The 20,502-nt window shown below is 40.6% G+C and overlaps 1 protein-coding gene across 6 annotated transcripts in view; it reads right to left on the bottom strand.

The window, feature by feature from the left end:
* SLC20A2 (solute carrier family 20 member 2) overlaps nucleotides 1–20,502 on the bottom strand; it is a 717,641-nt gene that overhangs the window by 93,539 nt on the left and 603,600 nt on the right. The window contains exon 11 of one of the 6 annotated variants that reach the window (XM_044059044.1): nucleotides 13,985–14,014. The exons of the other annotated variants lie outside the window; for them this stretch is intronic. Within the exon in view, the coding sequence (XP_043914979.1) occupies nucleotides 14,000–14,014 (15 nt within the window). The 3' untranslated portion in view covers nucleotides 13,985–13,999. Of the gene's footprint in view, nucleotides 1–13,984; nucleotides 14,015–20,502 lie in introns of those variants that run through there. 6 annotated transcript variants of the gene reach the window in all.

Here is a 20,502-nt window from a genome sequence, read left to right on the forward strand (position 1 = left end):
GAGCCACTATACTGGCCAGGCTGTCTACTCAGAGTTGCACGAGTTTTTAAACAGTTACATTCAGTACTGCTAACTTGTTTTAGTCTGTCTGCTGAACAATACAGCGACTAACACCATAGGCATTATGTTTAAATTACACAGTTAAAACTACAGTAATTGTACCTCCCAGCAAATATTTTGTGCACACTTAAGTGTCTAGTCACATTCATTCTCATGGAGCAATACAAGTTGCATACTGTGCATGCACAAGCAAATTTGGCTGAATCCCTTTTTTTTTTTTTTTTTAAAGGAGGGGAAAAGCATTTTTTCCCCCTTTATGCAAGTACTAGGTTATAACAACTCTTAGCTGTTCATATTTTTACAGAACATCTCTAAATTTACATCCCACTTTTGCCTTATTCCTCAGAAAATTTTTGTTTTTCATAGGTTCATAACTTAGTACTAGGCTTGCTGCCCTTATGGGCCATTTTAAGCGTGGCCAATTACACCCCCCCCCCCGCCTGAGAATCAAAACCTGCACCTTGTGGTTGTGAGGTAAACACCTTAACCATTATGCTAACCCCAAACTGCTGAGGAATCAATACCAGACATTAGAATTTCTTAATTACTGCTCAGAAAATAAATGTACAGTGATGCAATACCGGTTTTTTTAACCCTGTTTTTTTAAGCCTGCATAGCCTCATCATTAATGGAAGCATCCAGATGACAAGGATGAGCTTATATGTTAAGTGGAGCACAGACTACAGCACTAGACACAACTACATCAGACATCCCGGATTTTGTTTATACTTTTGGTCTATCCCTCTAAGTGCCTGACTTTCTGACAAATCACTGACAATTACAGCCAGTGAATAATGCCAAGCATTAAACTTCTTGTTTTTCAGAAAAAATGAATGCTTTATGAAAATTCTGGTCTAGTAACTTTCTAACTGAATTAGAATAATATTTAAAATTGGTGTGTGTGTGTGTGTGTGTGTGTGTGTGTGTGTGTGTGTGTGTGTGTGTGTGTGTGTGTGTGTGGTCTACAGTACGTGATTGAATGATTAGGTGATCGAACACCTAAACATCGACCACGTAATACCGAACTACAAAATAGTGAACGCCGTGAGGAAACGTTACTGTCGCCCACAAAAAAAAATATTTAACTTTACAGCCAAACTAGGTGGGGGGGGGCTGTGCCCCCAACACCCCCCCCCCAACTAAATATACCAACTCCGAGATCTCGCCCCAGTGAAGAAAACGGCAAAATCCATCGAACAGCCAAGGGAAATCTTTCCCTGCGTTAAATTGGCCGTTTCCTGTTTTTTGCTTTCGATATTACGTGGTCAATGTTTAGGTGTTCGATCACCTAATCATTCGATCACGTAATATAGACCCGTGTGTGTTGTGTGCGCGCGCACCTATGAATGTATTTGTCGTAGGGTTGTGATCATCCATAATTCCTGTCGTTCAGAAAATGTTCTGTTTTTAATGAGTTGGAGGAATAGTTAAGTGTGTGTGCGCATGTGCATGACTGTGTTGGGGGGGGGGGTGTGCACTGTTCTCATACACACATTTTTTTTACTGCTCAGAAAATGCATGTTGATGTAACCCTATTGGTCTATTAAACTTTACAAACCCTGTTGGTCTACTAAATTTGAATTACAGTAGTATTTAAAAACTGTTGTATGTATGACGTGCATGCCAACAAACCAGTTTATTGCTGGGACTGCAATGTGCTCCTACACATTTAATTCTTTATGATCAGAAAATACATTTTAGTGCAAAACTTGCTCTACTGGTGAATTACAATATCAGTTTGGAATATCTAAAATCAGGAAAGTGAATCCAGTGGAAAATGTGCAGTTATATGTGGTCAAAAAAAAGTACATACAGTGGATATAAACAGTTTACACACATCTGTTAAAATGCCAGGTTTTTATAATATAAAAAAATGAGACCACAATAAATCATTTCAAAACTTTTCCCAACTTTAATGTGACCTATAACCTGTATAATTCAATTGAAAAACAAATCCATTAGGGAAAAAAATATAAAAAATAAAATAAAATGTACTAGCTGGCTGCATACGTGTGCACACCCTTAAACTAATACTTTGTTGAAGCACCTTTTGATTTAATTACAGCATTCCGTCTTCTTGGGTAGGAGTCTATCAGCATGGCACATCTTTGACTTGGCAATACTTGGCTACTCTTCCTTGCAAAAATGCTCCAAATATGTCAGATTGCGAGGGCATCTCTTCTGCACAGCCTTCTTCAGGTCACCCCACAAATTTTCTACCGGATTTAGGTCTGGGCTCTGGCTGGGCCATTCCAAACTTTAATTTTCTTCTGGTAAAGCCATTCTTTTGTTGATCTGGATGTATGCTTGGGATCATTGTCGTGTTGAAAGGTGAAATTCCTCTTCATCTTCAGCTTTCTAGCACATGCCTGAAAGATTTGGGCCAAAAGTGACTGGTATTTGGAACTGTTCATAATTCCATCCACCTTAACTAAAGCCCCAGTTCCAGCTGAAAAAAAGCAACTCCAAAGCATGATATTGCCACCACCATACTTCATCGTGGGGATTGGGTTCTTTTGGTGATGTGAAGTGTTGTTTTTGCTCCAAACATACCTTTTGGAATTGTGGCCAAAAAGTTCAACCTTGGTCTCATCAGAGCAGAACACATTTTCCCACATGCTTTTGGGAGACCTGATGTATTGTTTTGCAAATTTTAGCCGAGCCTGGATGTTTTTCTGTGTAAGAAAAGGCTTCCATCTTGCAACGCTACCCCATAGTCCAAGCATATGGAGATTACGGGAGATTGTCACATGCAGTATACAACCAGTACTTGCTAGAAATTCCTGCAGCTCCTTCAGTATTGCTGTAGGTCTCTTGGGAGCCTCTCTGATCAGTTTTCGTCTCGTCTTTTCATGAATTTTGGAAGGACCTCCAATTCTTTACAACATCACTGTTGTTCCATATTTTCTCCACTTTTTGATGACTGCCTTCACTGTGTTCCATGGTATATTCAATGCTGTGGAAAGTTTTTTGTACCCTTCTCCTGACATAATTTGAAACAATGAGATCCTTTTGATATTTTGTAAGCTCTCTGCGAACTATGGCTTTTGCTGTAGCAGGCAACTGAGTAAATGTCAGGAAAATCCTACTAGGACAGCTGAACTTTATTTGGGATTAATCAGAGTCTCTCTAATTGATGGCAGGTGTGCACTTAAGAAAACTAAATGCTGTAATTAAATCAAAAGGTGCTTCAACAAAGTATTAGTTTAAGGGTGTGCACACTTATACAAACCAGCTTATTGTACATTTTTTATTTTTTTACATTTTTCCCCCCAACAGATTTGTTTTTCAATTGTACAGGTTATAGGTTACATTAAAGGTGGGAAAAGTTTTGAAATGATTTATTGTGGTCTCATTTTGTATATCACAAAAACATGGTATTTTAACAGGGGTGTGTACACTTTTTATATCCACTGCAAATACATAAAGGTGTGTGTGAAGGGGTGTGGGGGCATGGGTAAGAAAATTCACCCAAGGTCTACTTAATCTGCCACTGTATTATTGGGAGCTCACAAAATGAAAGGAAAAAGGGCATTCATCATGACCAGTGCCACCATCCAGGCATCCTGCATCACTCTAGCGGTATGACCCCCTGAAGGGTCAGTCAGTACTCGAAACCTAATGCATCAGACTTTGTGATTGAGGCTGGTAAAGTACATGACGAGAAACTATCTACCCCTTTCAGAAGCAGAAAACAAGCCAGTATGAACCTTTGGTCTCATTCCACATGAAGGGCAGCTTCTATAATCCTTTAAAGGAGGAGTCTAAGCCCCACAAGCTCTGAGACTTTAGTCTCTTAACACAGCTTTTTTGGAGCAGAACCTAACAGCACTAAGACATAACATACAATTACAATGTCTAGATACCAGAAAGGAGAAGAGGGCTCGGTTCAAGTCAAAGCAAACTCTTAAAGAACACTTCACCATGGACAGCTACAGACCACCATCAGGACTCCTGACTGTTGCTGAACCAGGTTGGTTGAACCAGGTTGGTTAACCTCTCAGGCAACTTTGCTAGCACAGGAGGAGACAACATTATGTGATACTTCAAGACATTTAGTTTGCAAGGAGATTTCTTCATTTTCTGTGGCTGGAAGAGGTACACAGGTGCAGGGAGATCAGAAAAACTCCTTTCAGTGGCATGGGTCTGCTCAAGAGGTCATCTAACAGGTCCTGTAGAGAACTTCCTCCGTGAAAAGTATATCTGAACTGGAGTTTGTTCCCTTGCTTCAGTCAGCCTATGGCTCTAGCCACAACATCACAATCAAAAACTATAGCAGACCACATGGAAGCCCTCTCTGGATACTGCACAGAAAATCATAACCACCTTACCAATGAACCCAACAATGAAGTAGCTGAGGAAACTGTTTCAGTTGTGATCCACTTGAGGCCTGTAAATTACACAGGTGAGATGAACAACTGAGGGCTGTAACAGTCAACATGACAGAGGAATACATCAGCCACTATGACCAGGCCTTCAGACTCCCCTGTCTTATGTCAATATGGGAAAAGGTCATGGACTCTAGAAGCTGTGCTGCATGAAAGAGCTTATGTAGGAGTCAGCCCAAGAGTACATAGTCATCATCTTGCTCTTCTAAACAAGTTACAGACAGCAACTTTAATGGAAACCAGGTGCCTCCAGGCAGCATTTAGGGCTCCACAGTGGGGAATGACACCATTTTCCTTCTTCTTCAATAGAAGCTCACACCAAGATGTTTGGGCTGGCAGCAATGATGGGAGACCAAAGCCAGTACATGAAGAACTTTATAAGCAAGGTTTGTTAAATGGAAGAATCATCTTAATGGAAGCAGTAGGATGGAAAGAACTTAATGGCCTTAACTGTTAAAGATAACTGCCTCCTAGTTCAGAGGGCATCTAGCACTTTACAAGTTCCAGCAGGAACATGACTGTAAAACTAAGGAGTAGTGAGCTGTGTGTGCAACTGAGGCGAGAGAAAGGAAGAGAATGGAAAGAAAAGACAGACGTTGAGTATAAAGGATCCAGACTGCCCGACTATGGCAGCTGTTGACCATAACAGAGGCCTGCACCAGGTCTGGTGCTGGTATCATACCAAATATCAAGGGTGTGATACCACAACCCACAAGGACAACTTCCACCAACCTTTAAACATCTGCCTGCTGTAGAGGGTCCTGAAAAGTGAACCATATAAAGGGAAAACCTGGTGGACCTTCTGTTAACTGGGCTACTGAACCCGTATGAGCTTTGCAGATTATATGCTGGAAGAGTCTTCAGTGCCAATTATGATCACATGCTGGTGGGCGGAGAGATGAGAGGAAACTACCCAGGATAGGGCCAGCTGTGAATCTACTCTATCAGACTGAACAGGGGAAGAATGGTGTACATAACCCAGGATGCAGTTCTTCCAAGGCCAGTCACTGTCTGCTTAAACAGTGGATGGACACCAGAACAATTCCTCACTAGTCAAAAATAAGCTAGTGATACAGAAACTGTAGATCTGTTACAGAAATGGATTTATCTCCAGGAAAATCTGAACACTGTCCAGTTCTCATTTTACACATTACTGTTGGTAATCTGATAGAAGATCTGAGGCAGTGAGTGCAACCCTCCTGACAAATCTCTACAAGGGTTTTTAATGGTTCTCCAACTGGGAGTGTCAGAAGCCAAGACACACTCACTCTGATGTCTGTAGGTGGCTAATTTAGAGCGCTGGCACTTATGGTAGTGATTCATATTGTGTTCATCTCCCAGACAGTAGAGTCAATGCTGTTGTGGGTCTTGGCTTCCTATCTGGCAGGCACATAACTCTTGGATATTGTTGCTTTAAGGTGTCAGACATGGGGAACTTTTCATTGATGTACACCCAAACTGAGATATAAAATGTTTGGAAGACAGAAAGGAACCAAGAGTTTAGGAGGCTAGCTCTGCTGGTATGGAACATGAAAGCAAGATATGCACTGGCGTATGATATTTTTACCCCCAAGCATAACAGTTATAGTGGAAAAAAGTCACAGAAATAATGCCAAAGTGAAATGGAAAACAGAATTGATTCAACTGCAGGCCAACCAGGGAGGGTTCCCAATGTTAGCAAGCAGATTTACAATACATAAAAATACTTGCCAGACTACAACCCAATGGAAAATACTGATGGAGTATCCATTCACAAGACAGAACTACTATGAGGGTTATTAGGATACCCTGAAGAGGATCCCTCAGGACCCAAATGGGAACACAGCTTTTCTTCATTATAGACCCTTCCACAGAGTCCACAACTGGGTAGAATTCTAGTCAGTGTTAAACCTTTAATATAGGCAGCATCTTGAGGAATGTTACAAGGAATACAGTGTAGAACTTTCACAGAAAAACAGCTGGAATTGAGATACTAGGAAAAGGGATCCCATCTGTAGTTCCCATTGGGAAGGTTCAACAGAATACAATGGAGGCCTTGTATCTGAACTTACGATTAAAAGCAACAAAGCTTGGTGAGAGTGTGAAGGAATGATCTGGCAGCTAAAGCAAAAAATGTGCACAATGCAGACATTTCCAAAATGCTAAAAGCAGGTATGCTCTCCCTCCTTGACAGAATTATTTTCCCGTGGGGGATTTGTCACCTGCTAGCAAAACACAACGCAATTAGCAATCTACTTGCCTACTTAGCAACTGCTAACTACTCCCCCTTTTTGCAGCAAAACAGAGAAAACATCTCCTCTCATTCATCTTTCAAAACTTATGCACTCTCTATAGGTAACCTGGGACCTGGTGATGTGCATCCAGGGTGTGAAGGTCTCTCTCTCCTCTGGTTTCTGTATCCAAAAACGAAGGCCTGAAGGTTCTTTCTCACTGACAGGCAGGTGGCTGGACTGCAACTCTCCCTTATAGCAACGACAGATACTTCGCTCTTCTCCTACGCATTAACTGCAATAATGAGGGAATTGTTGCCTTATGATCTAGTGGTCACAGAAATATTTTGATCTTCATAACTCATTCATGCCTAAAGCACCTTTTTTTGCACCCTTTCGTTAAATATTAAACTCCTTATGGTATCCTGACATTTTGGGATCTGGTTTTCTTAAGCCATAAATGGGAAAAGTATGACAAACAAAGCACTATTTATGTGGTTTTATTAATCATGGTTACTGGTTATTCATATTTTCATACCTACACTCATTTTCATAAACAAGATCGCTACCTATTATTGAGGACCATAGCATGAATGCCATGGTGGGGGACAGAATATATTCTCTCTTTACATGTGGAGATATTGCTAGCAGTTTGCCAGTAATTACAGATGTATGCAATATTCTGATTTGTACATTAATATTTCCAAAAAGCAGCAATTTAAAAACTATTGCATGATATCAGGTAAACTTCAGATGATGAATAAAACTGCTAATGTGTGTGTACAGTAAGGTCTGCAGCCTGTGAGATAGTGCTATTTATATTAATTATGTAAAAAAGCATCTTTCATATTCCTGTACTTGAATTTCTTGTTGCAACGTGACAGCTCAGGTCTGGCTGACTAAAAGCACTATGACACCAAGTCAAGTTTGTACAGGTTCCAAGATGAAAAATATAACCTGGGGTTTATTTGCTCTACAATACATTACGGTATGGATGTAAGGGTTGTGAATGCATTGTCCATTATCCATTATAAAGAAGTCTTTTTACTTGGTGCAATTTTTATCACTTACTGTTTACAATTTACTTGTACTTGGTTGGCATATGTTTTTCAACTTAATTGTTTCAGAAAATGCTCAAGAATCAAGGATATTGTATAGGCTACTAGAGGTGTAATGCTTCCCAGCTCCTATGTATGAAGTAAAGCACTGCAAACAGGATTTTTTTTCCCTCAAGCTAAATGTCAAGACTAAGATTCAAACTGCAGTGAGCAGTACAAAAAAAAAAAAAAAAAAAAAAAAGGTGTCAGATGCAAGCATGCTTTCCTATCAACACATGCAAGTGGAGGGTTTGAGCTTCTCTCGGCACAGACGTTTCAAAGAAAAGTAGCTGGAATCAACATCCCATTTGTATTCCCCAATGGGAAGGCTCAGGGTCACAGACATCAGATTTCTGAAAAAGCATGTAGCTGACATAACTAACCAGAAAAGATGTTTTCTAAGATAACTTAGAATCAAACAAGACTGAAATGAGGTCAGAGAACGTTACCCAGCACAAATTTATAATCTGAAGTTTGAAACAGACATTAGATTATGTCCATTACAAAGAATACCACTTTATCAGTATTACTCGGAGGTAAACTGTGCAAAATCTACTTTTAAAAGATGGACTATCACAACTGCAACCTGGAAGCAAAAAAATAGTAAAGGCCTAAAGTAAATGGCAAAGACTAGTACAATGGAACATCTTTTTCTAGTCAACAGAACCATGAAACTTTCTTGGTGCAGACAACACAGAGGAAACCAAGTCTGTCTGACTTGAAATGCACTGCTGCTAAGGACAGATTAGCTGTGGAGTTAAGGACCTGTGTGAACACACAACAAGTTTTAATCAGTAAAAATGTTTCTGTACGTCACCTGGATCCAGTTCCACAAAGTAAAGTGTGGTAATATACAAAGTGGATCACTCGATCTCAGAAGAAGCCACTGCTGAAACTGACATCAACAGGTCTGAATGAAACCAAAGATTTTAAGACCTCTTTTTAAACTGGAAAACGTCCTCTGAAGTACTGATGAAACAAGATGACAACAAATGTATATTACCTGTACAGGCCAGTCACCATTAAAGATCATGCAGGTCAATTGGGGCTTCAAGTGGCTAACATGTCTACTAATGTGTCCGCTTAATAAAGCCACTGTGCAGAACCAGAGCTGTTAAGGATGTACTGGTCTAAAAAGCAAATGGTGGGAATACCAGCAGACTACCAAACCAAATACAAATGGACTGGTTTAGGAAAGTAATATGCTAACAGAAAAACACTGGGCAAAAATGACAAAAACTAAAACAAGGCTACTATGAATATTGACTGCAGGGACAGTGGTATAAACTGCCAGTACCTACTTCTGCAGCCCATAATATACATTGCTAAAAATCAATTTGTAGGACCTTTCATCTCAATGATCAATTGGTCATTCCTTTTGGTCATCTAAGATTTCTCCTTGAGTGGTTCTCTAACCAAGAAGATATCCCAGATGACAGACTGCACAGCTGCTTTCCTGATGAGACCTGACAACATCCTCCTAATGACCAAAAATATTGGGCACAAGCTGCCGCAATGGACTCCACCGTCACTTTAAAAAGGGCTCCCATCCCTCAAAGCCTGGCTGTCCATCTACTGATTAAGGAATCATTAGCACTAGATGGATAAGACAGGAGTGCTCAATCATATTCCACTCATTCTTTGAGGCAATTTGTCTTGTGGGATAGAACAACTGAGGTGCCATTAAGGAAGACCTACAGTTACTACAAATTCAAAAATCTCTGTACAAGTGTTTCTTAAATGCACAAAACTACTAAAATACACTAATTTTAATTAGCATGACCAGATAAAACTTCAAATACCCTTCTTGAGCTCACCCTAAGGAAAAAAAAATGATCAAAGAGAGTCAATCACACACAGAGTTATCTTCTCATCCGATAACTGGCACAAGCCTTTCCTACTTAAGGGTAAGAGACAAACAGAATCAGCAAACAAAACTATATTTACATTAGTAGTTGAAAGGGTAAGCATCAATCAAAATTGAATAACTACATGTTAATAGTATGAGATGCAAATAAGAAAAACAAAGTTAATGTAAAACCAAACAATCAAATTTCTTTAGTTAGAATTCAGATTTATTTAAACCAGGCTTCTGCAATTTACCTACTGTTCAATGAAAAATAAGTACAAAAGGCAACTTCAGCAGTGGGAGGAGCAGAAGACAGACTGGAAATTAATTTATTTTTACTGGCAGGACATGGGACAGCAAAAGTGCAAAAGATTAAGTAAAAATTAAAGTGTGTTCCTACTACATAATTTAATCTGTGACAGGTCCCTCCTTGGTGGGTCATGGCTAGCACACTTTTTTTTCTTCTCCTTCACTCCTGCTTGGGGGATTTTTCCTCAGAAGACCTGATGTTTGCTGGTGGTGGGGGGCCTCCTATGTGGACACATGCTTAAGTTCATGCCCTGAACTGGAAGGGCAAATCTAGCCTCCAAGCCTGTGCATCACTCCCAACCACTAGCTAAACACATTTCAAGCACAGTGAATCCCTATACTTTGAAGAAGTAAATACTGCCAGAATTGCAGAGAATCCCCAGCAGCATCTGCTGGGTGGTGAATTAATCAAAGTACAGGCAGGCAGACAGAAGGGATATTTGGGACCCAACAAGAAGGACTGCCTAATAACTCAACTCATACAGTAAGAATGCATTTATTACATCTAACACTAGGTGATCCTCCTAGGAACGTCTATGACAGGGTTGAATCCCGAAGCAGGAAATCCATCAGCGTGGAAGCAACAGAAAAAGATAAAACAGCAAAAATGAAAAGTCCTGAAGTACCAAAGTTGTTACAAAACCTGAAGTCAATGTCCACACAGGAATGAGTAAAGCACAGATGGCCAAGTGAATGAAAAACATATTGTATTTTAACGGTCTCTATGGTTAAATACACACACACTTTAGTGGTTACTCTATTAAAGAAACCGTGAACAGCAATTGGAGTATTTGTAAGAGTAATGGAACTATTTTTTTAAATTTTGGGTTCTATGCCCACTTTTGTTTTTTAAGATGGGACTTAATTTTATTTATTTAAACATCCTTGCATTTTTTTTTTTATATTTTACTAATGATGGTAAAAAGGGTACTAGGAAATGTGGTGCTTGTCATCAATGCCCTTTTATTTTGGATGAGACAACGTTATCAGCCTCCTGTTAACAGAGTCTTGAGAAATGGCAAATGTACTACTAAGGGGGTGGTTTATATTGCAGTGTGTCAGTTATATTGCAGTTGAAAAATGGAGCATCAACTCAGGAGAGTATGTTTATGCAATAAGTGAAGCTAACAAAAACAATGCTTTTTTAAGGCATGTTCAGAAGTACTTAGGATTCACTAAGTTTTTGTTTGGCATAGAGGAAGTTGTTCCCCAGGGTATTAGAAGGGGTAACTGGGAAACTCACATTGAAATGAGGGAATTGTTTTGGCAGCTTAGATTAAATACTGCCAAAGATAAAGGATTTAATGACTATATTTCCATTATACCCGTTTAAAAAAAAAAACTGTTCAACTGTAAAGAAATGTCTTTTGAACATATTTTAATGTTTTACTTTGTGTATAAATGTTTTTCTAAATTACTTCTCATTTTTAGGGTAACAGTTTTGTGTATTTAGTTTCACTCAAGTGCTTTCAACTGTGGTTGCACTTCAAATTTTATGGTTTTAGTTACTTAATCATGTGGTTTGTCAATTAGTGGTTATTAAAAGGAGTTGTGTGTGTTACAACGGTTCTGAAGAAGTCCATTTATTTAGGACAAAAGCGCTCAAACGTCTTCATGCTATGAAGATAAAAGTGCTTTTTACTATTTTCGCATCATGCCTTGGCTGGTCTAAGTGGATTTAAGATATTGAACATACTCTGGTATGAGAGACAAAACAAGCGTGCAGGTGGTATAGCAAGCTATAAAAATTCCCTAACCATCACCTTACACCCACAGAAAATAACCAAATTTAACAATGCTAAACTTCTAACAGCACTCCTAAAATGAAGAATCTGAAAACTATATATTTAACAGCAATTTATACACCATTATGGAACAACATTGATATTGCTGAAAACATCCTGTATTAGATATCACAACAAACTGACCCTGAAACTAACTCTTGAGGACTTAAATATAGACTGGCAACTCAAATTATACTAACCCCCACCGAATGCATAAACTTGTACAACTTCAAACAATAACCACTAAAATCAATAAGGTTTCTGGGAGACATTCAACACTAAACTGGAACCTTGCAAACAAACCAGACAAACTGTCAAAAGTAGGTTGCCTCTCAGCAACATATGTGACCACATTCCAACATATGCCATTAGAACTCACCATAACCTAGATAAACAGTCTATAATCAAATATGAAATACAACCAATTTCAGGAAAGATATTTTCAATGAGACACTAAAACAATATAACTGGAATGTACTCAGAACAATGCCACTAGACACTGCTGTAGAACACTAATAACATTCTTACAGACCGGAAATAATCTACACCAGTACATAATAAAACAGTAAAGTCCAACCCTGCAACATGGCTGACAAAAGAAACAGAAAAACTCATGATAAAAAGGGATAAAGCCTGGAAACATTGATATAAAAATAGAACTCAAAATGCCTCCAGCAATTTAGACATCTTAGAAATCTTGCAAAACTCCATGTCAAACAGGACATGCAAACATACTACAACCACCTAACAAGACAAACATCAAAAAAATCCAAAACATTTTTGGTCATCACTAAAACTACTCTACCCTGGCAAGACCACCCTCCCTCTCCAGAAATAGAGGACATGACAAACTATGCCCACACAGTTTAATTCCTACTTTATACAATCAATATAATCTCTTACAGACAATCTTCCTGCATGGCTTCAGCCATCCACTTTGATAGGCACAAACACCAGAAAAAAAAAAAAAAACTGAAGCACTTGACTTAGTGAAGGAAGAAACTCCCCTGCAGATTCCGGCTAATGCCAAAAATCATCCATGTCCAAAGGAACCATACAAGTGTTCTATTGCAGGACAGGCATAACACTTTGGACAGTGACCATCTACAACTTGATTTACTAGATGTGCTCACTGAAACCAATGAGGTTTTATGCCCCTTTTTCAAGTTAGGGAACTGCTCCTACAGCCCATACAAGGGAGAAGTCTGAATCTATATCTATAGTCCTGCAGACACAGGACTATTTTTTTTTTCTAGAGAATCTATGATCTCTAAAGTCATAGTGATATCAGATTTTGCCAAGAATCTACAGATAATTTGTTGTGGCAATCCAAGTAAAGGTGAACCTCAGACAGTCCTGAAATATTCAAAATTGTTGACTATACTCTGTGGATAACATGGCCAGTACAGATAGGACAAGCAACACTGCCCGATACTTGGGCACCTTCCTAAACCTGGGAGGGGCTTCTTTCTTAAAAACTGGCCAGGTCTGGAAGTAGAAACAAAAATTTTGTGGTGGAGAATCAGAAATTATAGTGAATGGCAAAGCTGGCTTCCTCCCCTGGGAGTACTCCATCATGCTTATGTGAGTTAATCACTGAAGAACATAATAAGCCATGCCATTCGTCACAGGAATATTCCAGAGTCTGCAAATTCAGCCACAGCAGCAACATACAAAATTACAGAAGGCTACATGGGACCATGTTTTGAATGGTCAGTACTCGACCCTGGTCAACAAGTGGAAATAAATAAAAATAAATAAATCTAAACAGAAAAATAAAACAGACAAATGAAGGAGCTAGAAATCACTGTATAGGCGCACTGACGACTATATTAAACAAGTACATAATCTGGAAACAGCCATTTTAAGTTACTCCCAAAAAAGTAATGACAACTAATACAGGGTGTGGGCTTTTCTTTGAAGCATAAGCTAATAAAAGGTCTAAAAGTTGCTACCAACTTCCAGAAGGATGAAGCAAGAGATTACTTCTCACTGTTTCAGCTCCCTAGTACATGGTTTACTCTCTATTCTGGGTGAATGCTGTAAATATAAATACGACTTAATATCTCAGTGCTATTTTTAAACAGCATTAGAATAAAATACGCAAATTATTAAAGACTTTTAGTAAACTGAACAGTGAGGGCAAATTGCAGACGCCAGATATGACAATCCGGGAGGCATGACTAACTGGGGAGGTTACGTGATTTGTGTCAACCATGCACACACCAATACCTTGCAATGAGTGGAGCTTATGGGAATGCCCACATTTGAGGCTACAAGTACTGTTAGAGCACTCATTACTTCAACGCAAAATCCACTGTGAAGAAATAAAAACATTTAAACTGTAGTGAGGTAAGGCACAAAACAATTCTACCTTGGCGTGCATTCAAAGACAAATGTTACAAATGTTATACTGTAAGAAGTGATACAAATCCTCAAGAGGGTGGTGAATGTAAGGATGAAATACACTTGCTACATACAGATCAAAATCTCAAGGCATGAACAACAGCATTACAACAAAACACAGATTATAAATACTTGTACTGCCAATGCAATTCTTAATACTAACAGTCACTACGTAGAATTTATGCTTTAACCAGCTTGCTAAGACTATCCACTTTGACATTTGGAGAGAAAGTGGTATGAGACAGACACATATAGGTAGTTCTGCTGGAGAATGTGGATTCCCCAGAACATAAAGCCATGCTTCTCCTACTACTAGGCAACACATATCCATCATTTCCAGTCAGAGAGGTTCGATCATACCAAAGAAAAGCAAAGACGCATGCATCTCTTACAAAGTGAGGCTAAGCATGGGGTATGGATATTGACCACACAGAACTACAAGTGAACAACCTTGTTTTCTTAAGAGACAAGAACACAGTTTATGGGATATATTGGGAACATATTTAAGCATTCATAGTGGCTGGTAAAGTAGCTGCTAACTAATGTCATGAAAGATGCAGCCTTGTAACATCCTAACTTAAGAGAAAATATGAAATGAAAAGCTGAACAAGGATGGGAATGACTAGTGGAAGCCGGAGAAGAATCACAAAGTCTGTCAGAAAAGCCGTTCTGCAGTTTCCTGTTTCAGTCAGGTTAACAGAACAAAGAGCTAGCACTATCCTTGATTCAGACAGCAATGAACCAAACTTTGCATACAGTAAAGATGTGTTAACTAACTACATTGCCACGCAATCACAACCAGCTGATAGTAAGTGTCTGGCTACACAGACCAAAGAAAGGAAGTGCATATTGCCTCAGCTTTCATATAAAGTATTGTTCTGAGCTGTTAGCAAGTACACTCCACTTCTGACTACAGGAACTGCATGCTGTTTTATCCATGGTACAAGATAAATTTGTGCTGTTGCCAGTCAAAACCGATCTTTGTCTTCAGAAGCAGTTTCAGTCTGACACAGCAGCACCCAAAGTTGCTATGAAGGCCAATATAGTGAAAAGCATTATTAACAAACTACTAATACAGGTAAATCTAAACTAAATAAGGAGGCTGATAGTCAGCAAGACACAAGTCTCCTCTTCCATACAGTCCAGAGTTACCCAATATAAAATAATCTTCATGAGTTGGTTCACAACGAAACATTTCCAAACAATTTCAAAACCAAGAGCATTTATGGATTTGTTTTCATCAGCTGGGTTTAAAGACTCTATTGTCCAAACCATCCACTTATGGTGTGCTGACAAGGTCAACAGAAAGGGTGAAACATGCATATTCACACAGCTAGTGGAGTTTGGCTTTATCGATCTGAAGTCAACCATAAAGGCTTACAAAGTACAACTCATGACTAGCTGAAACACTATGTACTTAAGGGGTCATATGCCTATATCCCATGAGTCTCCATTACAGGAGGTTTAAGGTTATCACACACTGAAAACTGCAGCTTGGCTGGGATTTTCCTGCAGCTTTTATTGAGTGGCTTGTCTGTGTGGCCTTTATACCCTTTAGGTTTGGACTTTAGTGCAGATATACTGCAGGCACCTTAATCTTTATGGGCATCAGCTGGCTTGTGTTTTCTGAAATACAGCCAAATTATTCACTTATGTTGTGCTGACAAGGTCAATAAAACGGTCAAAACATGCTTGTCTTCAACTAGCTGAGTTTCACTTTATTGACATGTATGTAACCATAAAGGCTTAAAAAGTAAGTCATGGTCAATCAGAAACCTTAAGATGAAACACTTGATGTCTTTAAGAAATCATCTGCATATATCCCATGGACCTCCTTTACAGGAAGTTTAAAGTATCACACAGTGAAAACTCTGGCTTGGCTGGGTTTTTCTTGCAGTTTTAACCACATGTGAAGCATATGCAAGTAAGTCTAAAGTAGCAACACTCATAACATCTTCACCCCAGTAGTTCAGTCGCTAGTGATAGGACTCAGCCAGGTTTCCAAGGAAATCATTACAGATTTTACCTGGACAAAGGAATAAAAGGTGCCCATGCCTTACATCAGCTACTGATAAGTGGACACGATTACCTTACTGCCTAGTCAGTTTTATTAACCTCTACTTGTCCAGAGGGAAAGGAAAGAAAGTAAAGTGTTAAATGGCTGAAGTTTTAAGTGTTGAGTCAGACTCTCTGACTTACCGCATACAGTAGCATTTGCTACTGAAAATCACAGCTTTGCTCTATGTATTAGTGAACTCTATTAGTGGCACAATATCAGTTATCCATTTACTTAAGGGGATGCAGCAGGGATTTCCATCTGCAAAAATGACTACTTTGTTCTTTGGGCTGACACTTCAATCATTAGAAGCTTGCAGACAGCACAGAACCAAATAAGCATCATACACAGCAATTCTAAAAACCAAGTCTAAAGCTGGAAGGCAGCATGATACAACTGTTAAGACCGCCCAAAACATGACAACAAATTCACTCTGGTGTTGGGCTTCTTCAGACATGCGCAGAGATCTGTCAACAAATCTGCCTCCCAGCACTTGGAAACCAAGCATCTGAACTCTGACCTTTTAACTGAAATGTGTACTGAGAAACTTGAAAGGAACCATTACAGAGTATATGCATGCAGATTAAATGGACGCATGTAGCTAAGTAGAGTGTAGCCAGAAGCTGCCAGCAACTCCAAAATGAGCATTAACATTGGGAACTTCTGGCAACCTTGTCCCAATTGTTTAATAAACTACAAGGCAAATAAATAAGTAGCGAATGGTTTATTACAATAAACAATGATGAAACCTCCAATTAAGTACATTGTGACAAAAGGGCAAAAATAGGAGACCTCAATGATCGGCCCACTTAGGCTGTCACAGAAACTGCAGTTGTATACACTTACCATAAATGTAGATGTTCAAGTGTATTCACTGTTGCAGTCATCACATTTGGGTTATTCCCTGCCAGGATAACCCTAGGCTGGCCTGAATACCAGAGACTTAATATTTCTGCATCGGTTGCTGTCGCTTGAGGACGGACGTCAGGATGTCAGTAGTATAAGGTAAGGCAGCCAATGCCATTACATCAGTTTTTCTTGCCCTTACCTGTCTGGAGCTCCCCAAATAGGTCAGGGTCTAGTGGAAGAAGCCCCACCAGTGGAAAATAAATACCAATAAGTCCCTTGAAGGAAGGAGAAAAAGCCAGAATGGTAATAAAAGGAGAAAGATAAGAAAGTGGGATGGAGGGCAGGACTGCAACAGTGAATACACTCGGACATCTACATTTTATGGTAAGTGTACACAAGTGCACTATGTCCTTCGTGTTTCACTGTTGCAGTCATCACATTTGGGTTGATTCCCAAAGTTAAGGAAAAGGGTGGAGGCAGTCAAGGAAACTAGGGGCTGGCTAGGATGCCCTGCAAGACTGCAGAAACAAACCCTGCCCTGGATTTGGAGAAGAGAGGCAGGTGATGATGCTTGGTAAAAGTGTGAACAGATGTCCAGGTGGCAGCCTCCAGGATGTCCCTGGTGGGTACTCCTCTGAGGAAAGCTGCAGAGGTAGAGGCTGTTCTGGTGGAGTGTGTCCTGACTCCCTTGGGGGGAGGCTTTCCGTGCTGTTTGTAGCAGAAATTGATGGAGTGTGCTATCCATTTGGAAATGGTTTGCTTGGAGATAGCTTTGCCTTTTGCCCCTGTAGCAAAGCTAACCAGCAATTGATCAGACTTTCTGTAGGATTTAGGTTAGAATATGAGCTGTCTGTGCACATCTAGAGAGTGAATAATCCTTTCCCCCTTGTTCTGGGGAGTAGGAAAAAAAGGCGGGCAAATGAATGGATTTGGTTGAGAGCCACACTGGACACCACCCTGGGCATAAAGGATGGATTAGTTCTGTGGGTTACCCTATCTGCATGAAAGATGATGAAGGGTTCCACAGCCATGAGTGCTTGCAGCTCAGAGACTTCTGGCTGAAGTGATGGCCAGAAGGAATGCTGTCTTCCAGGAGAGAAATTTTAGCTCTGCAGAAGAAGCTGGTTCGAAAGGGCGCAGGGTGAGCTTTTCCAATACAAAGTTAAGGTCCCAAGCTGGTGTTGGTGCCCTTCTGGGTGGCCTCAAGTTGCTAGCCCCTCTTAGGAACTGTTTGATCTAAGTGCGTCAGAAAAGGGGCTGCTCAGTGGGAAAATGAGCAGAAATAGCAGAGGCATGATGATTTTTTATAGAGGAGAAAGAGAGGCCACTGTGTAATAGGTCAGCTAAGTAATCCAGTATGGTGGGGGACTGTGCCATACTGGCTCTCTTAGCCTAGATCCAGATACAGAACCTTTTCCAATTATCAGCATAAGACCTTCTGGTGCTAGGATGTCTGGCCTCACAGATAACATCCAGAACCTGTTTACCGAGGTTGGCAGATTGGTTCGGGGTTAGGGAATAAGTCAAGCTGCCAAATTGAGTGTCTGCAATTGGGGATGCAAGAACTCCCCTTCCCTCTGGGTCAGGAGGTTTGGAATCTGAGGAAGATGCCATGGGGGTAGTGAGAACAGGCTGCACAGCAAGGGGTACCAGTGCTGCCGGGGCCAGTCTGGAGCTATAAGAATGGTCCTTGGTTTTTCCTCCCTTATTTTGAGCAGTACCCTGGGATGAGAGGGAGGGATGGGAAGGCAGAGACAGACAGATTGACCCAGGGGAAGGACAGGGCATCAACTTTACAAGCCATGAAGTGATGCTCCCTGGTGAAGAATTTGCTGAGCTGATAGCTGGTGTGGGAGGCAAAAGAGGTCGACCTTCAGGGGTCCCCATTTCTGAGTTTTTAGGGTGAATGTACTTCTGTTGAGCTGCCACTCGTGTGGGTCCAGAAGATTCCTGCTTAATTGGTCTGCCAGAGAGTTGAGAGAGCTTGGAAGGAATTGTGCTAACAGGTGTAGTTGCATGGCAGGGGCTGTGTGCCAAAGGGTCATGGCCAGGCTGCATAGAGGATAGGAGTGAGTCCCTCCCTGCTTGATGATGTACCACATCACAGTGGTGTCGTCTGTTTTGACATGGTGAGCCCCTGGAGAGAGAAGGGGCTTGAAAGCTATCAAGGCGTGCTGCACAGCCATCATCTCTTTTTGAATGATTTGCAGAGGGATTTGCTGTGGGCTCCATTGACCCTGTATGCACCTGCCATCCAGCTGTGCACCCCAAGCATAGTCTGATGCATCTGTGGTGAGGGTCTGGGTGGGGAGAAAGACATTCCCTTGTTGTAGGGCATGCTGTTGCCCACCATAGAAAATATTTTCTGAAGCAAGGAATTATAGGTAGAAGAGTTTCTAGGTCTTGAGAGTGTTGGCACCAAAGGCTCTTTAGGTACCACTGAAGTTTCCTCATATGCAGTCTGGCATATGGAATGAGTAGTATGCAAGATGCCATGAACCCCAGAGCTTGCAGGATCTTCCTTGCAGTTAGCTGGGGCCTTATGGCTAGTTGACAGAAGTAGTTTGTCAGGAAAATTTGTTTCTCTGGTGTAAGGAATGCCATCTGGGAAGCTGTGTCCAGACTTTCTCCCAGGAAGATTATCCTTTGGGTGGGCACCTGTTTGGATTTCTTTTCGTTGACTGTGTACCCTAGGGAGGTTAGTTGGGTCTTTACAAAGGCCAGGTGCTTGAGCAGCTTCTCCTTACAAAGGCCAGGTGCTTGAGCAGCTTCTCCTGGCTGTCTGCCTGAATAAGACCGTCTAAGTATGGGTAAATCTGAATATTTCTTTGTCTGCAAAAGGCAATGGCCACAGCCAGACATTTTGTGAAGACTCTGGGAGCAGTAGATAAGCCAAAGGGAAGCACAGACAAAGTACAGTTGTGTACACTTACCATAAATGTAGATGTTCGAGTGTATTCACTGTTGCAGTCATTACATTGGGGTAATCTGCTGGCAGATTGCCCTCAGTCAGCCTGAATAACAAAGTCTTGGGTCCTGCGTCAGTTGCTGTCTCCTCTCCCATGACATCAGGTCGTCAAGGGTATAAAACCTGCAGCAGACGCCATTTTACTAACTTTTTCTTGCCCCAGATGTCAGGTGCCCCCCAAAATGGGGAGCAAAAAAAAAATATATAAATAAACTGTAAATATATGAATGCACTTTTAGAAACATAACTTTACCTTCAACTAAAATCAAATACAACACAAAGGCTTTTGAGTACAGTGAAGGAAAGAAAAGGTATAGAATGGGGGATGGCGGGTGGGTAACCCGGACTGCAGCAGTGAATACACTAACATCTGTGTACACAACTGTACAATGTTCTTCATGTTTCACTGCTGCAGTCATTACATTTGGGTAGAATCCCAAAGCTATGGATGGGAGGATTGAACTAAACAGCATTAGGAGTGGCTAAAAGGCCCTGCAGGACTGCAATGGCAAAGCCTGCCCTGGAT

This window comes from Protopterus annectens, chromosome 17.part0 (assembly GCF_019279795.1).
Source record: "Protopterus annectens isolate FY-2018-M chromosome 17.part0, PAN1.0, whole genome shotgun sequence".
NCBI classification, from domain to species: domain Eukaryota; kingdom Metazoa; phylum Chordata; order Ceratodontiformes; family Protopteridae; genus Protopterus; species Protopterus annectens.